General features: G+C 42.6%; 1 protein-coding gene across 1 annotated transcript in view; it reads right to left on the bottom strand.

The window, feature by feature from the left end:
- The window catches only part of tox2 (TOX high mobility group box family member 2), an 85532-nt gene that overhangs the window by 34064 nt on the left and 32097 nt on the right, over positions 1-19371 (bottom strand). Inside the window, exon 3 of the mRNA XM_079156598.1 lies at positions 6918-6977. Within this exon, the coding sequence (XP_079012724.1) occupies positions 6918-6977 (60 nt within the window). The remainder of the gene's footprint in view (positions 1-6917; positions 6978-19371) is intronic.

Consider the following 19371-nt stretch of genomic DNA (forward strand, 5'->3'; position numbering starts at 1 on the left):
GCCTCATTGCTAGTATGCCTATACACTCGTGTTAATCCAACTACAAACAGCAGCTAAGTGTTGTTAACCGCATCAGGACTATTCAGGCACAGAAAAAAGTGCACTGAAATCATCCTCACACAATTTCCTGGGAACGTTTACATTTCTGGTTCTGTATTGTCTTACATGGTGAGCCCCACTGCTGTTGCACTGCTAGAAGACCTACACGGATGTATAAATAAAATGTTAAACTATAAAGGCTGTCTAACTGTGTGCTGCTAAAAGGTGCAAAATACAAGATTGGGAGCATTTCTATTACTAACATTTTTCTCAGCAGAGGAAATAAGCCAACATGGATCGATGTCAGCTTAGGGCTTTTTTCTTACCTTGAAGATACTGCATCAATAATTAACCAAGTATTTTTGCTAATGAATCTCTCTTTTCCTGTCTAATAACCCATATTTTTTGTTTGCAGCCATGAGGGAAACCAGTTCAAGTATGTTGTGAGATCTATTTCTTTAAAAGAGATTGGAAATCTCTGCGGTTATGAAAAGGCTAAAAAGACACTGCCCATTGCATGTCTTTTATAACACTCTGGCATGTGATCGAGCACAAGAGTGAGTGTTTGGTCTGTCATCATGTTGTCCAATGGGGTGAAGGGCCTACACAAACACATTAAGGTTGCCATTAGTTTCACCTGATCACCTGGGGCAACAGAAGAATGGACAGCTTGGCAGAGCGAGGGCCTTACACAAATATACAACTGTGCATTTATATGTGGTGCCATGTCAGATGAGTATTTCAAACCGAGGGCTTTTAAACGGGGCAAAAGAGTGAGTGAGGAGGGTGACGATGTTTCCCAATGACTGTGAAACGGCCACAGGGAGAGAACTTTCCATCTTTCTGCTGCCGCGACAAATATGCCTGCACATCCTTTTGCATTGTCTCCACTCTCTGCTTCGTCAGCGAACAGCTATAGAAATATTTTGGCAGGCTGTTCTTTGTTTTCATTTTCACAAAAGATGTAGTGAGGGAGTGAGAGAGAGAGAGAGAGAGAGAGAGGGGGGGTACTCAGAAAGGTAAAGGGACGCTGTCAGAAGTTTGAGGGGAGCATTTGAGAAAAGGAGGAATACGGGAGGTAGATAGAGGGGAGATGGAGGTGGGAGGAAGGCAGAAAAGGAAGAAGGAAAGATGGGGGGGAGGCAAAAAGGATGAGTAAGGGAGAGAGGGGAAAGGTAAGAAGAGCAGAAGAACTGGTGGGAAGTACGAAGCCCGGAGGACGGATGAATTAGGTACATCATGTGAGGTGGGATGTGAGGGGAGAACATACAAGTGATTGGGAAGATCGGGGTGACGAGTAGAGGGTGAGGCACAAGGTGGGAGAATCAATTGGAAGAGAGGGGGCAGGTGGAAGTGTAGGGAAGGAGGAGCCTGCCACTCTGGTCCCCAGCTCCAATCTAAACAGCGGGAGGAAGCTGTAAATCAGACTAATGCGGCCGAGCTGTAATTCAGACCAGCAGTGCCAGGGCGCTGGTGCGGGGACCCCGGACGGCGGGAGTTTACAAAACGCCGCCGCAAGGCTTTAATCAGTGCAACGATCCGAAGATACCGTCTCCCCCAATCAGCAGGCTTCCTGTCAGTCACACATGGCTGAACCTGACCAATCAGGCTTCGCCGAGGTTCCAGACGGGCCGGCTGGGCTTTGGGCTGCTGCCAAACAAGAGAATCACTCATCTAAACTGGAAAGGTGGAATGGGCCTTTAATTCAGAGCATAGAGGGACGAGGTGATAGATTTGTCAAAGGTTGGACATAAAAGACTATGGGATCATGTTCTACAATTGTTCATCAGAAACATATGGGGGAAAGATGAGAGACACGGGGGAGCTGTGGAATAGGAATTAATCATGTTCATCAGACCGGAGTTAACACAAGTTTAGGCACTAAAACTGTGACAGATATTGTTTCTGTTCAAAGGAGCTCTTACAACACTAAATCCCTCATTAAAAACATTTTAGGAATAACAAAAATATCACGAAGGCCTCATTGTAAGTTCAGTCTGTCAGGGTGCGATCTAAACTTCATCACAATCACATCTGTTTTGCTGCCATGTAAAAACAACTTTCCACAGGTCTCCAATCCGTCTCTGCTTCTCCGTGTCTCCGAAATCTGCTGCGTGCACTCACACGCCGACCTAATTACAATTACAGCACCCAAGGGGCCGGTACAATCCCTGCCAGCAATGACTTACAATAAAATAACTGAGACGAGAAAAAGCATCAAACTTACCGTTAAAACATTATCTGAGCTCCCAACATGTAAAACAGGCAGACAAACTTTCAAATCACTCGTTACCAGAAGCTGCCTTTTAATACCTGCATTATACTCAAAGAGGACGGATGGGGGGGGGGGGGGGGGGGGGGGGGCAATGCATTAACTTAAAAGTGAGTGGAAAATGCAAATGCCGACCACTTTATCATCAGGCATTCAAAGAGACCCTTTCAACTCAGCAATCCATAATATTTCAGCTTTGATGCTCAGTAAATGGCCACAGCTCGATGGTAACACAGAGCTGGATTCTGCTCTCGTGTAGTGGTAGGACTAGTGTGACTGGCTGGGCTACACACACACTGTGCATGTTAAAACCACATGCGGCGTCTTGGCAGCAAAGACGCTACAGCGGCAGCCAATCAATAAAACCTTGTTACGCTAATTGCGAGATCATAATCTCTGTTCCTACTTCTGCTGAATATCCAAACAGTCACTCCATTAGCCGAATTATTCCCCTGTGCAGTTTCTCCCCTCCTTCCCCACTTTTCATTTCCTCCTCGTGTTCTTTTTTTATTTTTTTTTCTGTGACATATTTCTCTCAAACAGCAGTTCTGCTAAATGAATTCATAAGTCAGGGAGAAAGACTTCAAAGCAAAGCATTGTCAAGGTAAAGTGCTGATGAAGTATACAGTTTCTTTCACTTTGCTGCAGAGCTATGAGAAGGCATTTTCACAGCGCATTATCTTTGATCGCAACGCACCGTACTTTTCTGTTTAACAGAACTCACACTTCAGGTGAAGGTCTGCTGGGATCTATTATAAAGAAAAGACTCTCTACCTGATGCCCATCCACTTCCCACTGTGGAGATCTCGTGTTTGTGTGTCTCTTTTCTTTGTGCTGGAGGGTCAGATCAAACCTCTGCGAAAGACACCGGAGAACGAGCTGGAGCCTCTCGTCGTTGGTTACTCTCTCCTACATTGTTGCCACGACAATGGTCAGTGGCCACAGGGGCGGACAAAGAGCTTGTTGATGCCACGGCCAAGGTCCGTGACCTTGTCATTGAATCACTAACACTTTGTCACTCCGCTGGGGGGGGGTAGAGAGAGACTGGAAGAAACACCACAGAGAACTAAGCAGGGTCAGACTGCGATGCTCATGGGAACATCGATATGACAATGGCACTGACCCCGTTTCGTTGTGACTCATCACGAGAGCATACCCATCTAAGCATCTCACTATGCAGTAGGCCAGAGTTACTCAACAGGGCCCTGCTTCTGTCCTATATGAATGTAGAAGATAATGTATTCATATAGGTGAGCCAGATTAAATAGAACGATTACATGCAGAAACTGAAGTGAGAGACAGCCGAGCGCTGAGAGAGAGACACACTTTCACAGTTTGGAGGCGGAACCGCTGACCCAAATGCATTTAAATGCAACGGGGGGGGGGGATAAGAGAGAAAAAGAGGAACGGAGTGAGAAAACGAGCAGAAGTGGGGGAGTCGGTGAGAATGGGAGGAAGAGAGGTAGAGAAGTAAACTGAGATAATAAAGCAGCCAGCAGAGAAAAGTAAGCTTTAGGCGGTATGATTTGTTTTTATTCAAGATGGAATATATTGAGAATAGTGCAGCTACTGTATATACCGTACATAACGTTTATTCAGGAGTAAAACTAATTAATACAAAATGATCCCTGCAGCTGTGTTATCCCTCTGTTGCTTTCACCAAGTCCAATTTTTACCTCAGCACAAACAACACGACCATAAACACATTCACAGTCAAACGCTGTACTTGCAAAGAATATGAACTGTGTTCTTTTTTGCAGTTAGCATAGAAAGAAATCGATGCACTTTACCAATTTGTATTAATTATGCAACACATACGCTGAGAGACATCAATCAAACTGCAACTGTGTCCCAAATCTATACTGCACACCACTGCTAAGCAGGCTGTGAGTATGGCGCATGTTCACACTGTGACTATATGAGTATTCTATTTGTTTGTGAGTGTTGCCGTTGATGCTCAGTATTCTCCCACGATACAGTGCACAAAGAGAGGATACTCACAGCTGGATAAAATGTCAAACTAATAGTGGGTGGTGCAGCTCTAGAAACATCTCAGAAAAAAACAAAAAATAACTGTTAAATATTTTGTGAAAACATTTTGCCGCCTCTTTTGTTCAGTCTAGTCGTCAGTTGAATTCTAAAGTAGCAGTTTGATTGATGTCTGACGGGCACAAACATTGTACAATTTCATGTTTAAAATGGCATTTCGTACTGGAAATGGTATTTTAATTTCATCTGATCCAACTGATCTAAATCAGTCTACTATAACGACATATAGAAGGAGAATGTGGCATGGATTTAGGACATCTCACTGTTATTTATCATTCTGAAAGATTTCATATGAATTTTGTATTTTTCCCAACATCTTCCTCGAGCTCTTTCACCGCTATCCAATTTGTGCACGGTGGGATCAACAGTGTACAAACAGCAGCACCCTCACAACTGGAGCATTTTCAGTCTGCATACCCACTTTTTTTGCGTATACCATAGTCATGTCCAGTTTACATACTTAAAATGTGTTTAGAATTAGTTCAAAGTGTAGAATTAGGACACAGCTATATAAGGAGGTGCAAACCAGCAATTTTCCCCTTTTCTTCCATCTCTATGTTTTGTTGTCGGTGTGTGTGCCCACCCCTAAGGCCCTCCCTGATTCCAGCTGTCAGAGGGAAGGAGAGGCTAAACTTGGTGAAGCGGAGAATAGAGCAAGGCACATGTCAAATATGAGGGGATCTTGAGTAAACAAAGTATAACACAGAGCAAAGCAAAATCGTCTCTCATCCCATCACCGCGTTTCACGCCATTTCCCTCCCTCTGTCTCTTTCCCTCTTGCTTCCTTGATAACCACCTTTCTCTCCCTTTCTCTCTCCGTCTATCTTCCGTGCCACATTTGCGATGTTTTATCTGTCCCTCAGTAATTCAGCAAAAAAACATTGTGCACATCAGCGCGACTTGTAATCGGACAATCAGCACTGCAGTAAAAGTACATGCGCTGAATAAAAAATGGCCGATAAAAGCAGTGGTTCTTAAGATTATTTAGACAGCCAAGTACCTGATTGAGACATTTGTCAGATAACAACACTATCCTACTGAAAATCACTTTGAAACAGACACATTTGTCGTCAGAGTTAGATTAAATAAACTTAGGGAATTGAGTACAAGGAACAGCATAAGCAGCTCTGTCTCACTCTGGGCCTTGAGCCACACTTTAACAAACCAGGGCATTAAGAAATTAAGCAAGACAGCAAATGTAACAGAAACACAGAACTACTGTAGCCTGTGGGTCGGTTCTAATAATTGCAATTGACAGGGACAAATTCCCTGCTCCCCTGCGTATGTCAGATGGGTTTATTTCCAAACTCCACAAATCCCCCTGTCCAAACACAACCATATGGTCTCCCAGTTGTTCACGACCAGCTGTGCTACAGTGTATCTGGCAGTGACATGGTTGCCATGTACTGTAGAAGAGCGCTGACTCCCCCTTTATTCTAACTTAATAAATCCTTTGCAATGAGGCCAAAGCTCACTCAGGGAAGCAGCGCTTTCTGCTCAGCTTTTACCGAAGTCAAAACCATGTGCACAGAGAAAGGTTGCGTAATTTGAATAAAGTGAATTTGAATGTTATGATGGCAGAGTTATAGTTTAATGGTTGACACAGAAAGAAGGTCCAAGCTTTTTCTGTTTTGAATTTGGATATTTTAGGTTCTCTGGTTTCCTCCTACTGTACTTAGCTTAAATGTAGTTATGGCAGTCTGACATAGACTGTAGCAACCTGTCCAGTGCATGCTGGGAGAGATTCCAGTTTTAGTGTATAATAGACAACAAATATTTCATTTTTATAGATCTGTATACTTCATAATCTAGTGAAAACAATACCAGGAAATTCATCATAAACTATCAAAATTCTCTCTTTGCAGACTAGATTTAATTTAATATTTTCTTATTATTTTAATGCTTTACTATTAATTGGTCTGTGTGATTGTGTGTCATATATTTGGTTTTGATGTTGTTGTATTGGGTTAGCCGTCATGTTTTACGGTGTTTGCTGTATGTAGTATAAGTGCAAACATGTATCGACAGTATGTACCTTTTACTATGGACTACTTCTATGGTAGTCGTTGCCAAGGTAACAACTTATGGGGATCCAAAAAAAACACAAACAATAAAAGCAAGAATCCTTGGCAGTGATTTGCAATTAGACTCCCGGTACTGGGACTAGAAGAAATATGTTTCTGTTTATTCCACTCTTTGAACACTAACACTCGGATTATTATATATTATCATTATTGTCCCGGGGGGAATGTTTCACCCATGGAGTGCAGAATGCATTGAATAGTTTTATTTCTCTTACATCTGTCAGCATAAAACATGGGTGAACTAATTGGACTATTTTTTTGAGAGCTTTCAGTCCCTTTGCTTTCAGCTGATGTCATATAACTCTAACTGTGGTTGTTTCAGTAAAAACAATTTGTCGTCCATCCTAACAACCTTGAACAATGGTGGAATGAAAATGGCTGCGCAACAACTCAGGCAACAATCACGGGAACAGATGAAATAAGAGGAAAGGCGGAAAAGAGCAGGTATTCCATTAGAGGCAATTTGTACTCACCTGGTTTGGCGGGAGGAACTCGTGGTTGTTTTCATTCATGTACATGTTGTCACCATCAAACTGCAGCGAGAGAAAGAGGGAGAGAGAAATGAGAAAACAGTTAGGCAGAGACCGACACATCACAACAAGGACAAAAAAACAGAGATTTTCAGTCAGTCAGTGGAGACACAGAAACAGTGTAACACAGCAGCCTAATGACTGCGAGTCCTCGGCTTATAGACCTCGATGCTCTGGTGGATGTCAGTAATTACAGTTCATTAGAGACGCGTATAATTAGGCCCTGTCAAAGCTTGTGTAACTCACACTCTTCGTCTCAGCTCGCCGACAGCCTGAGATTGTGTGTGTGTGTGCGCGCACACACACCTCACCGCTGTGATTCCACCGGTGTCACAGGGCGACAAAGGCAGAGTGATAATCACAACACTTGCACCAACGGCCGTGTAGTTAGTCAGCCAGCAAGTTGGCCAGTCAAATCAAATCAAAGCAAAGCAACATTAGCATAATCAAACGACACATGGCAGGTAAGTCGGCCAGGAGTCGACCCAGATATTGATTTGCTGTGCTGCGCAGTTCGCGGCAACAGCTACGGGAATTTCCGGGGGACCTACTTTCCCTGTTTACTTTCGGTCAGACTCAAAGTCTTCAAGATGTTTTTTATTTCTACTTTTTTGGAAAGCCGTAGGAGGTTCGTGCTCCTCGCTCTGATCAAAGTAATTTTTTGTCGTAGTGTGGGTTTTACAAAATCTCTAGAGCGGAGGTGATTATTATAATGACCATGAATTATAACACAAGTTGACAAATACCGAAATGTAAGAAAGAGACCGGACACAGAGGCTAACCAATCGGTAGCGTGGCCAACCGATAACGAATTAGCAATTTTAGCAACCCAGCTAGGGACGAGACTATACACACCAAGAGGAGAGAACAGTCTTTAACGCTCTTGCACTTTGCCAAAGAAACAAGGACGGGGTGACCCCGCTAATCCAGAACTCAGAAACAGAGAGCTCAAGAAGCCTAAAAGAGGAGACTCAGGTCGGAGGGAAAGGGACTGTTTGAGGTTATAGGGATGAGAAAGATGAGGGTGTACCCTTGAGCTAATGGTGAAGGAGCTGGAAGGGATCATGTAGAAGTGGGAGTAAGTAGAGAGTAGGAAAGATGCTGTAGGGGGGGGGGGTAGAGAGGGAGAGAGAAATAAAAACAGAGAGCATGAATGAGAGACAAATAGAGTGGGAGAGGAAGAGGGTTGTAGCAGCAGCAGTGGCGATAGAGCCTGTGGTTGTTCTGGCTGTAGTGTGATTAACACTGGGGTCACAGCCAGAGGCCGCAGCTTGAAACACACGGCATATAAACACACACACACACTCCCAGAGGCCTTGCCTGCTTCTCTGTCTGACACTATTTGGCACCAGCCATTTATTGAGGAAACAAAACACAGCTCAAGTCAGCTCTAGTAGTGGCTGAGATGAATTACAGCTGCGACTGTAAGGTCAAGTAACGGGACAGAGATGTGCCCACAGTAACTTGCTGTGTGGAGGGACCGAAAATGGGCCACAATGTTTTCATTGTCATGTTTCACCTCATGTAATAAGCCATGTGTTCCAGGGACTACATCTACTCTAATGTAGCTGTTCAGTTGGTCAATACAAACCCTTTTTGGAGGATTTTCTTTTTTTATATTTTCAATTAAAATGATAGTCAGATTCCTCGACTATAGAGTTTACTTTTTTTTTTGTTTCTATCTCCATACATGACACACTCAGAGCACCAAACATACTGCAGCACAAAGACAATTCCTTGCACCATTATTCCATTTGAAGCCCCAATTCCACTTCCACGTTATCATTCGGACTCTGATGGAGCTGTTACTTCTAGTGCAATGATTTCTGTCTGATAGCACTATTAGTTTGCTGGAGGAATAATCATTGTATTCTGCAAATGAAATTACTTTCTTTATTGCGCCTGGAAAACGGTTTTACTTGCTTTTCTAATCACATTGTGCTAGATGTGACGGTATCTTGAAATAGGTTATTTTCACACCTGCAAACCAGATGTTGATGAGCAAAACAGGGCGAGTAGAAAGCAATTGTACAGAATGTCAAAGAGCAAACTGGAGTCTGTGGTGGTGCTCCTGCAGCACAATGTGAAGGAGTCACTGAGGGCACCGAGTTGTTAGAATAACAAACAATATCTAAATCGAGGGGAAAGGTAAAAATAATTATTTCCCACCTCAAACCCTCTAAAGCTCACAAATTATGTTTGTGTATATCTCTTTTCTTTTCATTCCTGCAAAAAGAGAAACGTAGAAACCAAAAGCTGTAGCTTTAAAGGGTTTACAGGTTGTGTGTTGGAAGATCTTTTTTGAGTGGGTGACTTCCTGGCTTCCGAGCTGTTTTGCCCTGCTTCTAGTCTTTATGCTAAGCTAAATGGCTGCTTTAGCTTAGCTTAGTTAAGTCAATTTGTAAAATTAGTTTTAATAAGTTGAATTGTTTTTAACCAGCTAAATTATATCATATTGTCCTTTACAGTAGTAGTTCCAGGGTTATAAAATGTGCTTCTTTTGTGTTACAAAGTCACACTGTCACCTTAAAATCAACCATATTCAAGCATTTACCCAGCTGGAGTGTCCTTGAGCAAGACCCTTAACTCCTACCTTCGAGTGTGACTAGTTTGACCTCTGAGCAAGAGGTTCATTTCATCAGTGGTCCCCTGCTCTGATGTTCATTTAACGTTTTGATTTAACACACAGAGGATGACAAGAGCGCTGAAACGTTGCGAAATAATGTCAAATGCTGGACATGCATTGTGGTCATATAGACATGCATGATAACAAAATGTATGCAATCATTTGACGAGCCAAATAAACTAAATAAGAACAAATTATAAATGCATGGGACTTTACAACAATGGTCTGGAAGAGCTGTGGTCTGCCAGGTGGTGGTTATCTTGAGAAATCAGATAACAAATGTGCACGTATAAAATCTATCCCTTGTGTAATCTGACTCATAATAAGTAGATCTCATAACGTGCTCAGTGTGAACATACGAGCAGGTGACATTAGAGAAAAAGGGAGGTTTGTAAGGGAAGGGCGAGCTTGTTGTCTCTCTCTCTCTCTCTCTCTCTCTGTTTGCTTTCCTGAAGCTTTGAGGTCATTAATCATTGCGGCCAAATCTACAGCAAAACAATTGAGCAAAGGAAAACATAGACAGAGAGAGAGAGAGAGAGAGAGAGAGAGAGAGAGAGAGAGAGAGAGAGAGAGAGAGAGGGGGATTGAGGGGAAAGCGGGGAGGGGGAGAGGGTGAAGGTGAGAGAGAGGTGGAAAGCTACAGTGAGATGGAGGAGAGGGGGAGTCATGTCGAGCGAGGGAACGAAATTGTGAGATAGATTGAGGCTTGAGAAAGAGAAGGGACAAGTACGGCCTGTACAACTGACGCACTTGACACCAGACTCCTTGTTTGCATAGCAGAAATGCAAATACATGAGAGGGAGAGAATGGGAGGGAGAAAATAAAGTGGGAGAGATGCTATAAATAGCTTTGTGTTTGCGTGAAGCCAAACCAATGTCAGTTTGATGCAGGAAGTGCACCACAGTCTTAGAGGTTATAAAACAACTGTTGACTGGAACACAGCATGTCAGAAATGTAGCTTTCCTCCAGACAGGGACTCGCACCTATAGAGGCATCCATTCATTAGAGAATACGTTTCCCTAAAAAAGGATATGATAGAACTTTTTAGAAAGTGGGTAAAAATAAGATTCCAGATCAAATGTGTACTCCTATTGATGAAGGTCCTATGTTCAGTGCCGCAATGGAAATGTTCTTGTCATGCTTTAATTATATACATAGCATCTAGTTTGTGTTTCATGCTGCATGAATCTGTGTTCATATATTTTGGATGTCTGTATTTTGTTGTCAGGTTTACTTTTGCAGGTATGTTATGCTATGTTATATAGCTTTATGTGATCTTATAATTAGGGTTGTGCCAATACCTAGACTCTGTGTATCTGCCAGGACTGACCATTGTTCTCTTTTTCTCAAATTAACAAGCAGTATATCCACACAATGTGGAACTCATTGGGATACTAAAGACATTACCTTGCACCATGTACGCCGTGCCACTAAAAATTCCCTCACTTGCCTGCTGTGACTGAATTATTCGTAACATATAGCAAAAACAGTGACTTCTATCATAAAACTGACCAATTAACTTGATTTAATGTAGATCAGTTAAGTTTGGTCAATACAGGATCCACTAACTGGGGTCAGTAGCGGGATGGTGCAGCTCTACTTACAAAAAAAAGCCTTTTTTCAGATCAATTTTGTATCCATCCTTTATTCCTACTACGATGCTTACTTTGCATTCTGTGCTACGGCGTTGCTAACCTGCATTGATCTACACGAGAAGCTTTTCTCATAAGGTCGCTGAGCGCCAAGCTGCGCTTTACTGTACATACTGAATACCAAATCGTACAACCAGCCACTGCGGCCACGGATGTTTTTTTTAGATTTAAAGAAAGATGAGGCAGGAGAGACGGAGAGAACAGGACTTAACCCTCCTTCATGGTTACAGTGTGCGCCTCCCTAGTTTTTCATCTCAGCGTAACTAATCGCATGTCAGTCAATGTGCCGATGGAAAGAGGCAGCAGTCAAAATACCTGTGTCAGGACTGTGGTCATTAGAGCATTCAGTGACTCGCTGTCAGGCACACACACCCACACACACACACACACACACACATAACCAAAGCAACGAGTATGGGGGATGGTGTGGTGTAAATATGGATTGCCCGTGTGCATGTATAGATATCTCTGCTTCTGCATGTGTATTTTACCTTTATGTATTCCTTATGTGTGTGTGCGCGTTCTGTATAGACAACTTAAGTACTTGGCTCCAAATGTGTGCACATTGCGTGCGTTGCTGACGTGTTTGTGTAATGTATCCTGTCCAATAATACACACATTGATCCCAGCGAGATAAAGATAACAGAGTTAGACCTTCCATAATATTTATTTTCCCATAACAGACCTGCTCAGCCACGCCCAGTCATATAACTCCATGCAGATGAAATATGGTCTTCATTACCTTTAAACCTCAACACACAGAAACTAGTGAGGAAAAACAGAATTGCCCTTCTTTCTCGACTGAAAGAGCATGAAATGAATTGGAGCAGCTGAGATTTTTTTTTTTTTACATTACCATGACAAATACGGCGAAATGCGGAGGAGAGAGAGAGAGAGAGAGAGAGAGAGAGAGAGAGGCACATGACGACAGACAGAAAAGGGCAGATCAGACAGAAAGACCAAATTGTGTGAAAAAAACACAAAAAAACACATCAGCTCAATTTGTGCTCGACTCTAAGCTGAACGCTGAGAGGAGAAATAAAATAAGGGATTTAGCTGGGAATCACGTTAAACCATGCAAGTGAATGAGTCCCCGGAGAAGAGTGTTCCCTCTCTCGCTTATGATGGACTTAATTGCCTCTATCAGTGTTAAGATATAACATTCATCTCAGGTTTATTGCTTTGCTTTATGGTCTTGTCCATCACACTGAAGGGTTTCGAGAGGCTGGCCACTCCTCAAATGGCACCTTAAAATAATGAGACAGATTACAAAGCAACGAGGGGAAGGAGAGAGGAAGAAAAAAAAAAAAGCATCTTTTATATCTGGAAAATGAGAGCATTTTTACAAGCAGATCTGGTATGTGAGCGAGCCGGCAGAGCAGAATGTTTTTGATGGCATGCTGGTTGGATTACTCTTTTGGGTTCTGGGTCTTTCAAAATGCATTGGTCCGTCGGGCTAAAGGCACACACATCTCCCCCACCTCTGACCCCCGAAAGCTCTGGGTAGGTGTAGGGTTTCAGATGGCCACACAATCATACCATTGTGCTCCTGTTAACACAATGAAAACAAAGCAAACACATCGCTGACATTCAACTCCCCCCGGCTCCTGCCTAACCTTGACTTCCAACACAACTCATGTGGGACACACGAACGGATAATCAAGCGATACAGAAATCCGAAAAGACCTCAAAAGCAAGATATTACTGTTGGTAATGTAAAATCAAATGCAATGGATTCCGTCTCCACATGCACCGAACAACCAAGAATATTTAACATAAAATCAAAGCTTAACATGCTACTGGCGCAACGCGACATTGACATATCATTTCATTTCTTTAAGATGTGGTTCTGATCTCCTAAAAACAGGCTGTTTCTCATCACATGAGGGCTTGAGAACCATGTCTGCATGTTCCATTAAATCTATTAAATCCACTTGCATTATATCATAGTGCTTACCACACAATAGGAGCCTTTCAAGGGCAGTCCCAGAGGAAGCCAACAAAGGGCCCTCTCTTTCAGTCTAGTCAAGTAATTCGGAAAGAGCCAAACAAGATTTTTGTGTGTGTGTGGATCTTCACCACCAGACCCACAAGCAGCAATTTCACCAAGTCAAGAAAAAAAGAAATAAAGTGGAAAAAGAGAGCAGCAAGTACCTGTTTTTTTCCCCTCACAACCTGATTTAAAAAGACGCAGGGTCTGGTGGAGAAGTGTCCTTCCCTAAAAGAGAGTCTCTGAGACAGAAGAAGCACTTTTTGTTTTTGCATATTTGTTACATTCACCACAGAGGTAATGTTTTCAGTTCTGCTTGTCTCTCTGCCTAACCTTTTCACCACACAAGAATCTCGTTATTGGACGATTCTGCGAGACTCCCGATGTTGCTGAACGACATTTTTTTTACGTTCAGTTTTCCAATATCTACACATGGCAACTGTGGTACGCTTAAGTTTAAGAAGAGATTGCGATAGTGGAAAATAAGCTACGGTTATAGGGTGCTACATTTCAAATTCAGAGGATATCTAGGATTGAGGGATTGTCTCCACACGGCTCTGAACGTGGCAACAGGTGAGCCGGCAGCAAGCAGCTAACGGTGCTAACAGTGCAAAAAGCGACAACAGTGCTGACAGAGCAAGCAGTGTTTACCTGAGGGGGAACTGGAGGGTGGGCGTTAGACATCCGCGACAGCATTGTGGGTCTGGTCAATTGTTTCATCATTTTACAAGCGACAAAGCAAAACATTCACTGCTCCCAGCTTTTTAGATGTGAAGATTTGCAAGACATCTTCTACAATATATATTTACCATTTTAACATAATAAGCAAATTGGTTGATAATGAAATAACTGTTTTGCTGCAGCACTGATTTTACATAAAGATGGCGCTACAGCAACATGATGAACTTGTTTGGCCATAATTATGGTCATAAATCTGAGACATTTGTCTGCAAAAATCTGACGCATTGGATGCAAGATTACATTCTTGCATCCAATGACATTTACCCTCTCCTTTCAAATTATGATTGTCTCTTGCTTCATTCTTCAGCCGTAAAGCTTAACTTCAGCTGTTTAGGAAATGTTTTCCCAGGAAACTAACCCAGTGTGCAAGTACAGTAATTTGAAAACGCAAAATATAGCACCACCAGGGAAAAAAAACTAAAAACTCTTTTCTGTATTTGGGATCTCACTATGTATTTAAATCTAAATGTAGCATTCAGCACCATCTAGTTCTGTCGATAGGGCTCAAAATAATTCACTGTTCTTTCATTCACTGCCATGCTGACTCCACATCCAGCCTCTGCCAGTAGCATTCAGGCAGATTTTTTTATTACCAATCTAATTGCACATTCCACCCTGACAAGAGCTCATTAAACCTTAATTATACACATGTTGTTTTCTACAAACATCTCCATTTGGGTCTCTCTGCCTTGTAATTGTTCAGCAGGGACAACCAGTTGAGATATCGCAGATTGAGAGTGAATAAGGGAGAGAGCGAGAAAGAGAGAGGATGAGAATGGGGGGAAGAGACAGAAAAAATACCAGAGAGAGAGAGAGAGAGAGAGAGAGAGAGAGAGAGAGAGAGAGAGAGAGAGAGAGAGAGAGAGAGAGAGAGAGAGCGAGAGAGAGAAAGAGAGAGAGAGGAGTGTCTGGAAGTAGGTCATGCCTCTCCATAAACAAGGCATGGTTTCTAAAATAATATACCCATCCAGTGGAAGTAATGCCAAACAACCGAGCGAATGTGGAGCTCATGTAATATTTACAGAGCACTAATACATAGATGGCAGGTCTTTTTCTCAGCAACCCCCCCCTTCCAGAAGCCAGAGGTTTCTTTTTTCTCATCAGTTTTTTTTTCTTCCCTGTTGCCATTTGAATTTCAGAGAAAGCCAACTACATTGATATATCTGGTAGGGAGGGGGGGGGGGGGGGGTTGGGGGTGTTAAGATGTTGAGTTTCCCTCACTTTCTTTCTCCCTTCTTTTCTGCCTCTGCTATCTGTTCTTAGCTCTCTCTCTCTCGCTCTCTAAACTCTCCTTCTCTCGCTCTTCCTCTCTCTATTGTTCCCTCTACATTGGCTTTGGCTGTGATGTTTTTTTTCACACATTTGTTACATTTTAGCAAGGGAAAGTGGGCCTTAATCCAGACTCTTTGAGGCATGGGCGATGATATTACTGTGGAGAATCGGCCTTTTAAAGACTTCTTTTAACTCCAGCTGGTGCTGTAAGGTCACCAAGCACTTGTTCGACGTCGGGCCCAGCAGGATGCTTCTGGGCTCAGGACTAACTGGCTGTGCGGACTCCTGGCCGGGCTTTCTGGGCTTTTGATAGGGGCTGGCAATGCTACTGCAAGAGGGGAAAGACTGTCAAGGAAGACCTCTTCCACATGTTCTCCAAGTCCTGTGAGAAAAAGATTTTTTTGCAGGACATTTCTAGTAGCCTGCTTCCTGGATTTTTTTTCTTTTTTTAAATGATAGTAAACTGATTGTTGGCCAGAAAAACATGGCATTTGAGGATATCACTTTAGAAATGAATGGCCGTATTTCACTGTTTTCTGACATTTGCTAAAAAATAAACAAGATAAATTAAGATAAATTAATCAGAAATGTGTCTGATGTAATGCATGATGTATTTTTCATATTGTGATATACAATAAAGCAGAATAAAATGAATATTGTTGATATTCTGATATTCATTTCCACCATGTCACCTCACACTTCTACATTGATTTGGGTTTAAAAAACAGCCGCTATAATACATGACATGTGTTATAATGTTTTCAAACTGTGTTACTGAGGTTTATGTTCATGACACCTTAAAAACAGATGCTTTTGACAATCTGTAATCATGAAATGAGATTTCTATGACGGACCATGTCACCACCTCTTGGCACCCAAAAAAGCATCAAGTGTCGACACTGAGCATCTCAGTCATCGCTACAGGGACCTTCTCAGCCTGTCACTGTTGACACTTGCTGTATGCATCATTGATACCCGCCCAGCAGCAGAAAATAAATAGCCTGCCGTCAGATCACTCCTGCTTTGCAATATCCCAATTATCTTGACAATGTTTGTTGTATTTTTTACAGCAGCCATTTGTTTTGTGTCTCTGTTTTGTTTGTTTATACAGTTAGTTAGTTAAAATATTCCATTCTGAGCACAATTACAGTGAAACATCACTCAGTTCTCACCAACATCAAGAGCGCTGACTGTACGGCGTGATGTGAACCTTGTAAACAAACATGACATATTAAACAGGAAAATGAGTCACTCTTATTATCCCACCCAAATAAATCTGGAAAACACTAATTAAAACAACCTGTGCATGATCCTGACTGATTCACCCTGCTCTCTGGCTGTCTGTTATATGTATGTATGTATGTATGTATGTATGTATGTACAGTGTGTGTGTGTGTGTGTGTGTGTGTGTGTGTGTGTGTGTGTGTGTGTGTGTGTGTGTGCGTGTGCGTGTCTGTCACATTCTTGTCCTGCTGCTACCTTAATAGGCAGTCTCTTAGATATTCGCTACAGAATAGCGCTCATGCAATATTAATATCGCACCAAAATATGGGAGCTGGAGCCCCCACTCCATCTCTCACTCCCTACATAATTGACTATGCAAGGCTCCAAATCAGCTTGGAAAAAGGAGAGAAAGACGCAGAGAGACAAAGCAGGAGAGAGAGAGAGCGAGCGAGTGAGTGAGAGAGAGCGAGAGCCATGTAGAAACCAAGGGAAACCGACAGAAAGAGAAAGAGATAGACCTGAAACAATCCTGTCTTCTCTGCGCTATAGCAGATTCTGAACCTTCCCCATATAAGTATCAGTGTCAAAGCAGTGGAGCTAAAACAACAATAACAACAACTACAGTGGTAGCTCTAACGGTTTGACTCCCTGCAAAGAATACGCTGATGCTTATCCAGCCTGAGCTAAAACAAAGCTCCACTCGAGCAGCTTTGAGAGATTGTTCAACACTAATTGCATTTCATTATTTCATTTAATTGTACTGATTCCCTGAGTTCCATTACGGCTGATAGTAAACCTTGCACACGTTACACAATACATGCATGTAGTAGGTAGGTAAACGGGATTTAGCTTCGTGGGTCATCTATTGCAAACTGACGCTGTGCTGCCAAACACTGTTCAAACCCACAGAGTGTCATATTAAAGTGGATATCCTGAAGTGTCCAAAGATATCAAATTGTCAGGGTTATACGAGAGGAAACGGGTAAAAGCACAAGACATATTTCCATTTGATGAAATGGCACAGTTATACTTTAAGACTATAAGACAATGTGGAATGAGGAAGATATCTTTTACAACTTTAACATACTTAAAGGGTACATGTGGTTTCACACTAATCTATAAGCAGCGGTAACATACCAAGAAATGCAGCAATGCGCCATCAAAGGCAGGGAGCTAAAAGGCTAACAGCAAGATAACGTTGATGTAAACAACAGTTTCAAAGTGTGTTTATTTGACCAATACCACAATGCAATTTAGCGAGAAGCACTGAATGTAAAGAGAAGCTGTTATAGGGCACCTTTAAGTTGAAAACTGGATGTTAATGAGTAAAACTAGTAGACATGTAAAATGACAATTAGTAGTCTTTAAGGATGCTCAGAGCAGAGGGCCTGACCCCAGTGCACTGCAGAGATCTTGCAAGTCCTGCAACTTCCTGAATGCGGGGGGGGGGGGGGGTGTATTAGTGACTTTGAAGGGCTAAAGAAAAGAAAAAGAACTGTAGGCATTTAGAGCCATAATAGATGTTGAAAGAAAGCAAAGGAAAAGGTTGCGGGGGCAGAGCCAGTGGTTGGGGGGGGGGGGGGGAGGTGGGCAGCGCACCTTGACAGGAAACATAGAGGTGAAAAGCAGGAGTTGGAGGTTAGTTTGACAGAGAGAAAAGAAGTGGTGGTGGTGTGTGTGTGTGTGTGTGTGTGTGTGTGTGTGTGTGTGTGTGTGTGTTTGTGTGTGAGGTGTGGGGGGGGGGGGTCGCTGCGGAAGTGCCAAGCCCACTTTTAACTGAACCGAGGGTGGTGAGTGGTGGTGGAGGGAGGGAGGGAGGGAGACAGAGATAGAGATCAGGGGGAAATAAAAGGGGTGTGCAGGGGAAGGAAGAGGGGAGGAAGGAGAGGATGGGGGAGAGGAGGGGGGGTGCAGGGACCTACTGCACCTTGACACTTGCTCTCACCACAGCACCTGATAAGTGCAATGGAAAAACGTCTGGTTTCCTCCTGCATGTTAAGTGGTTTATATTCTCCACCTCTCCATGCAGCCTGTAGCTACATTCTGCTACTGTACCGACGCTACACCCAGGTAATAACAGACAAAAGGATATGACAGAAAGGCAAAGGGGGAAAAAAACATTTATTGTCTCCTTTTCTATTGTGTTTAGTTTACTCTTTTATTTTGTTGATGAATTCTAATCCGTGTAAGAGATGTAATCTTGCAAAAAACAACTAGGCGATTTAGAATTTGTCCTTCCCTTGCACTTAATGTTTATCCATCCTTTTTAAACATGTCCCTCTTCTTTTCAAAAACAATTTCTGCATAGAGATTTAGATGCAGAGTTTTATTTGCTCAACAGAGGATCAGATGAAAGTGGATATATATCTTTACTACCTCGTGCATGTACTGACAAGGAACTCATTCCCATGATTTGTAAGTGGGTCTCTCTACAGAACAGCATTAACAATATTCACTTTAGATAACGTATGATTCCAGGCCCTCGGAGAGGATGGGTTTCTTAGAAATGCTTTGTTAGCACTCTCCCCCTTGATAAATGATTGAGGACATGTGGCCTGAGACATCAATACAATCTCTGTTGTAATTAAAAAAAGGTGCGCACCAACAATATTACACAGCTTTCACTTTATCTGTCTCTCTCTCTCTCTTTCACTCCATCTCTGTCCCCCCCCCCCCCCCTCTCTCCCTCGCTCACCCACTCTTCCTCTCATTGAGCCCCGGAGCAGAGAAGAGATAATTCAAAAAGCACTTGCATGGAGTGAAACATGAAAAAGGGAGACATATGAAATTAAATTCTCTCTTTTCGCTCCATTGTTCTTTCATTTTCCCTCCTTTGTTACATAAATGCATAAAAGCAAGGCAAGCTAGATTCCAATTATGATTTTCACAATA

The sequence above is a fragment of the Pholis gunnellus genome (genome assembly GCF_910591455.1).
Source record: "Pholis gunnellus genome assembly, chromosome: 3".
Lineage (NCBI taxonomy): Eukaryota > Metazoa > Chordata > Actinopteri > Perciformes > Pholidae > Pholis > Pholis gunnellus.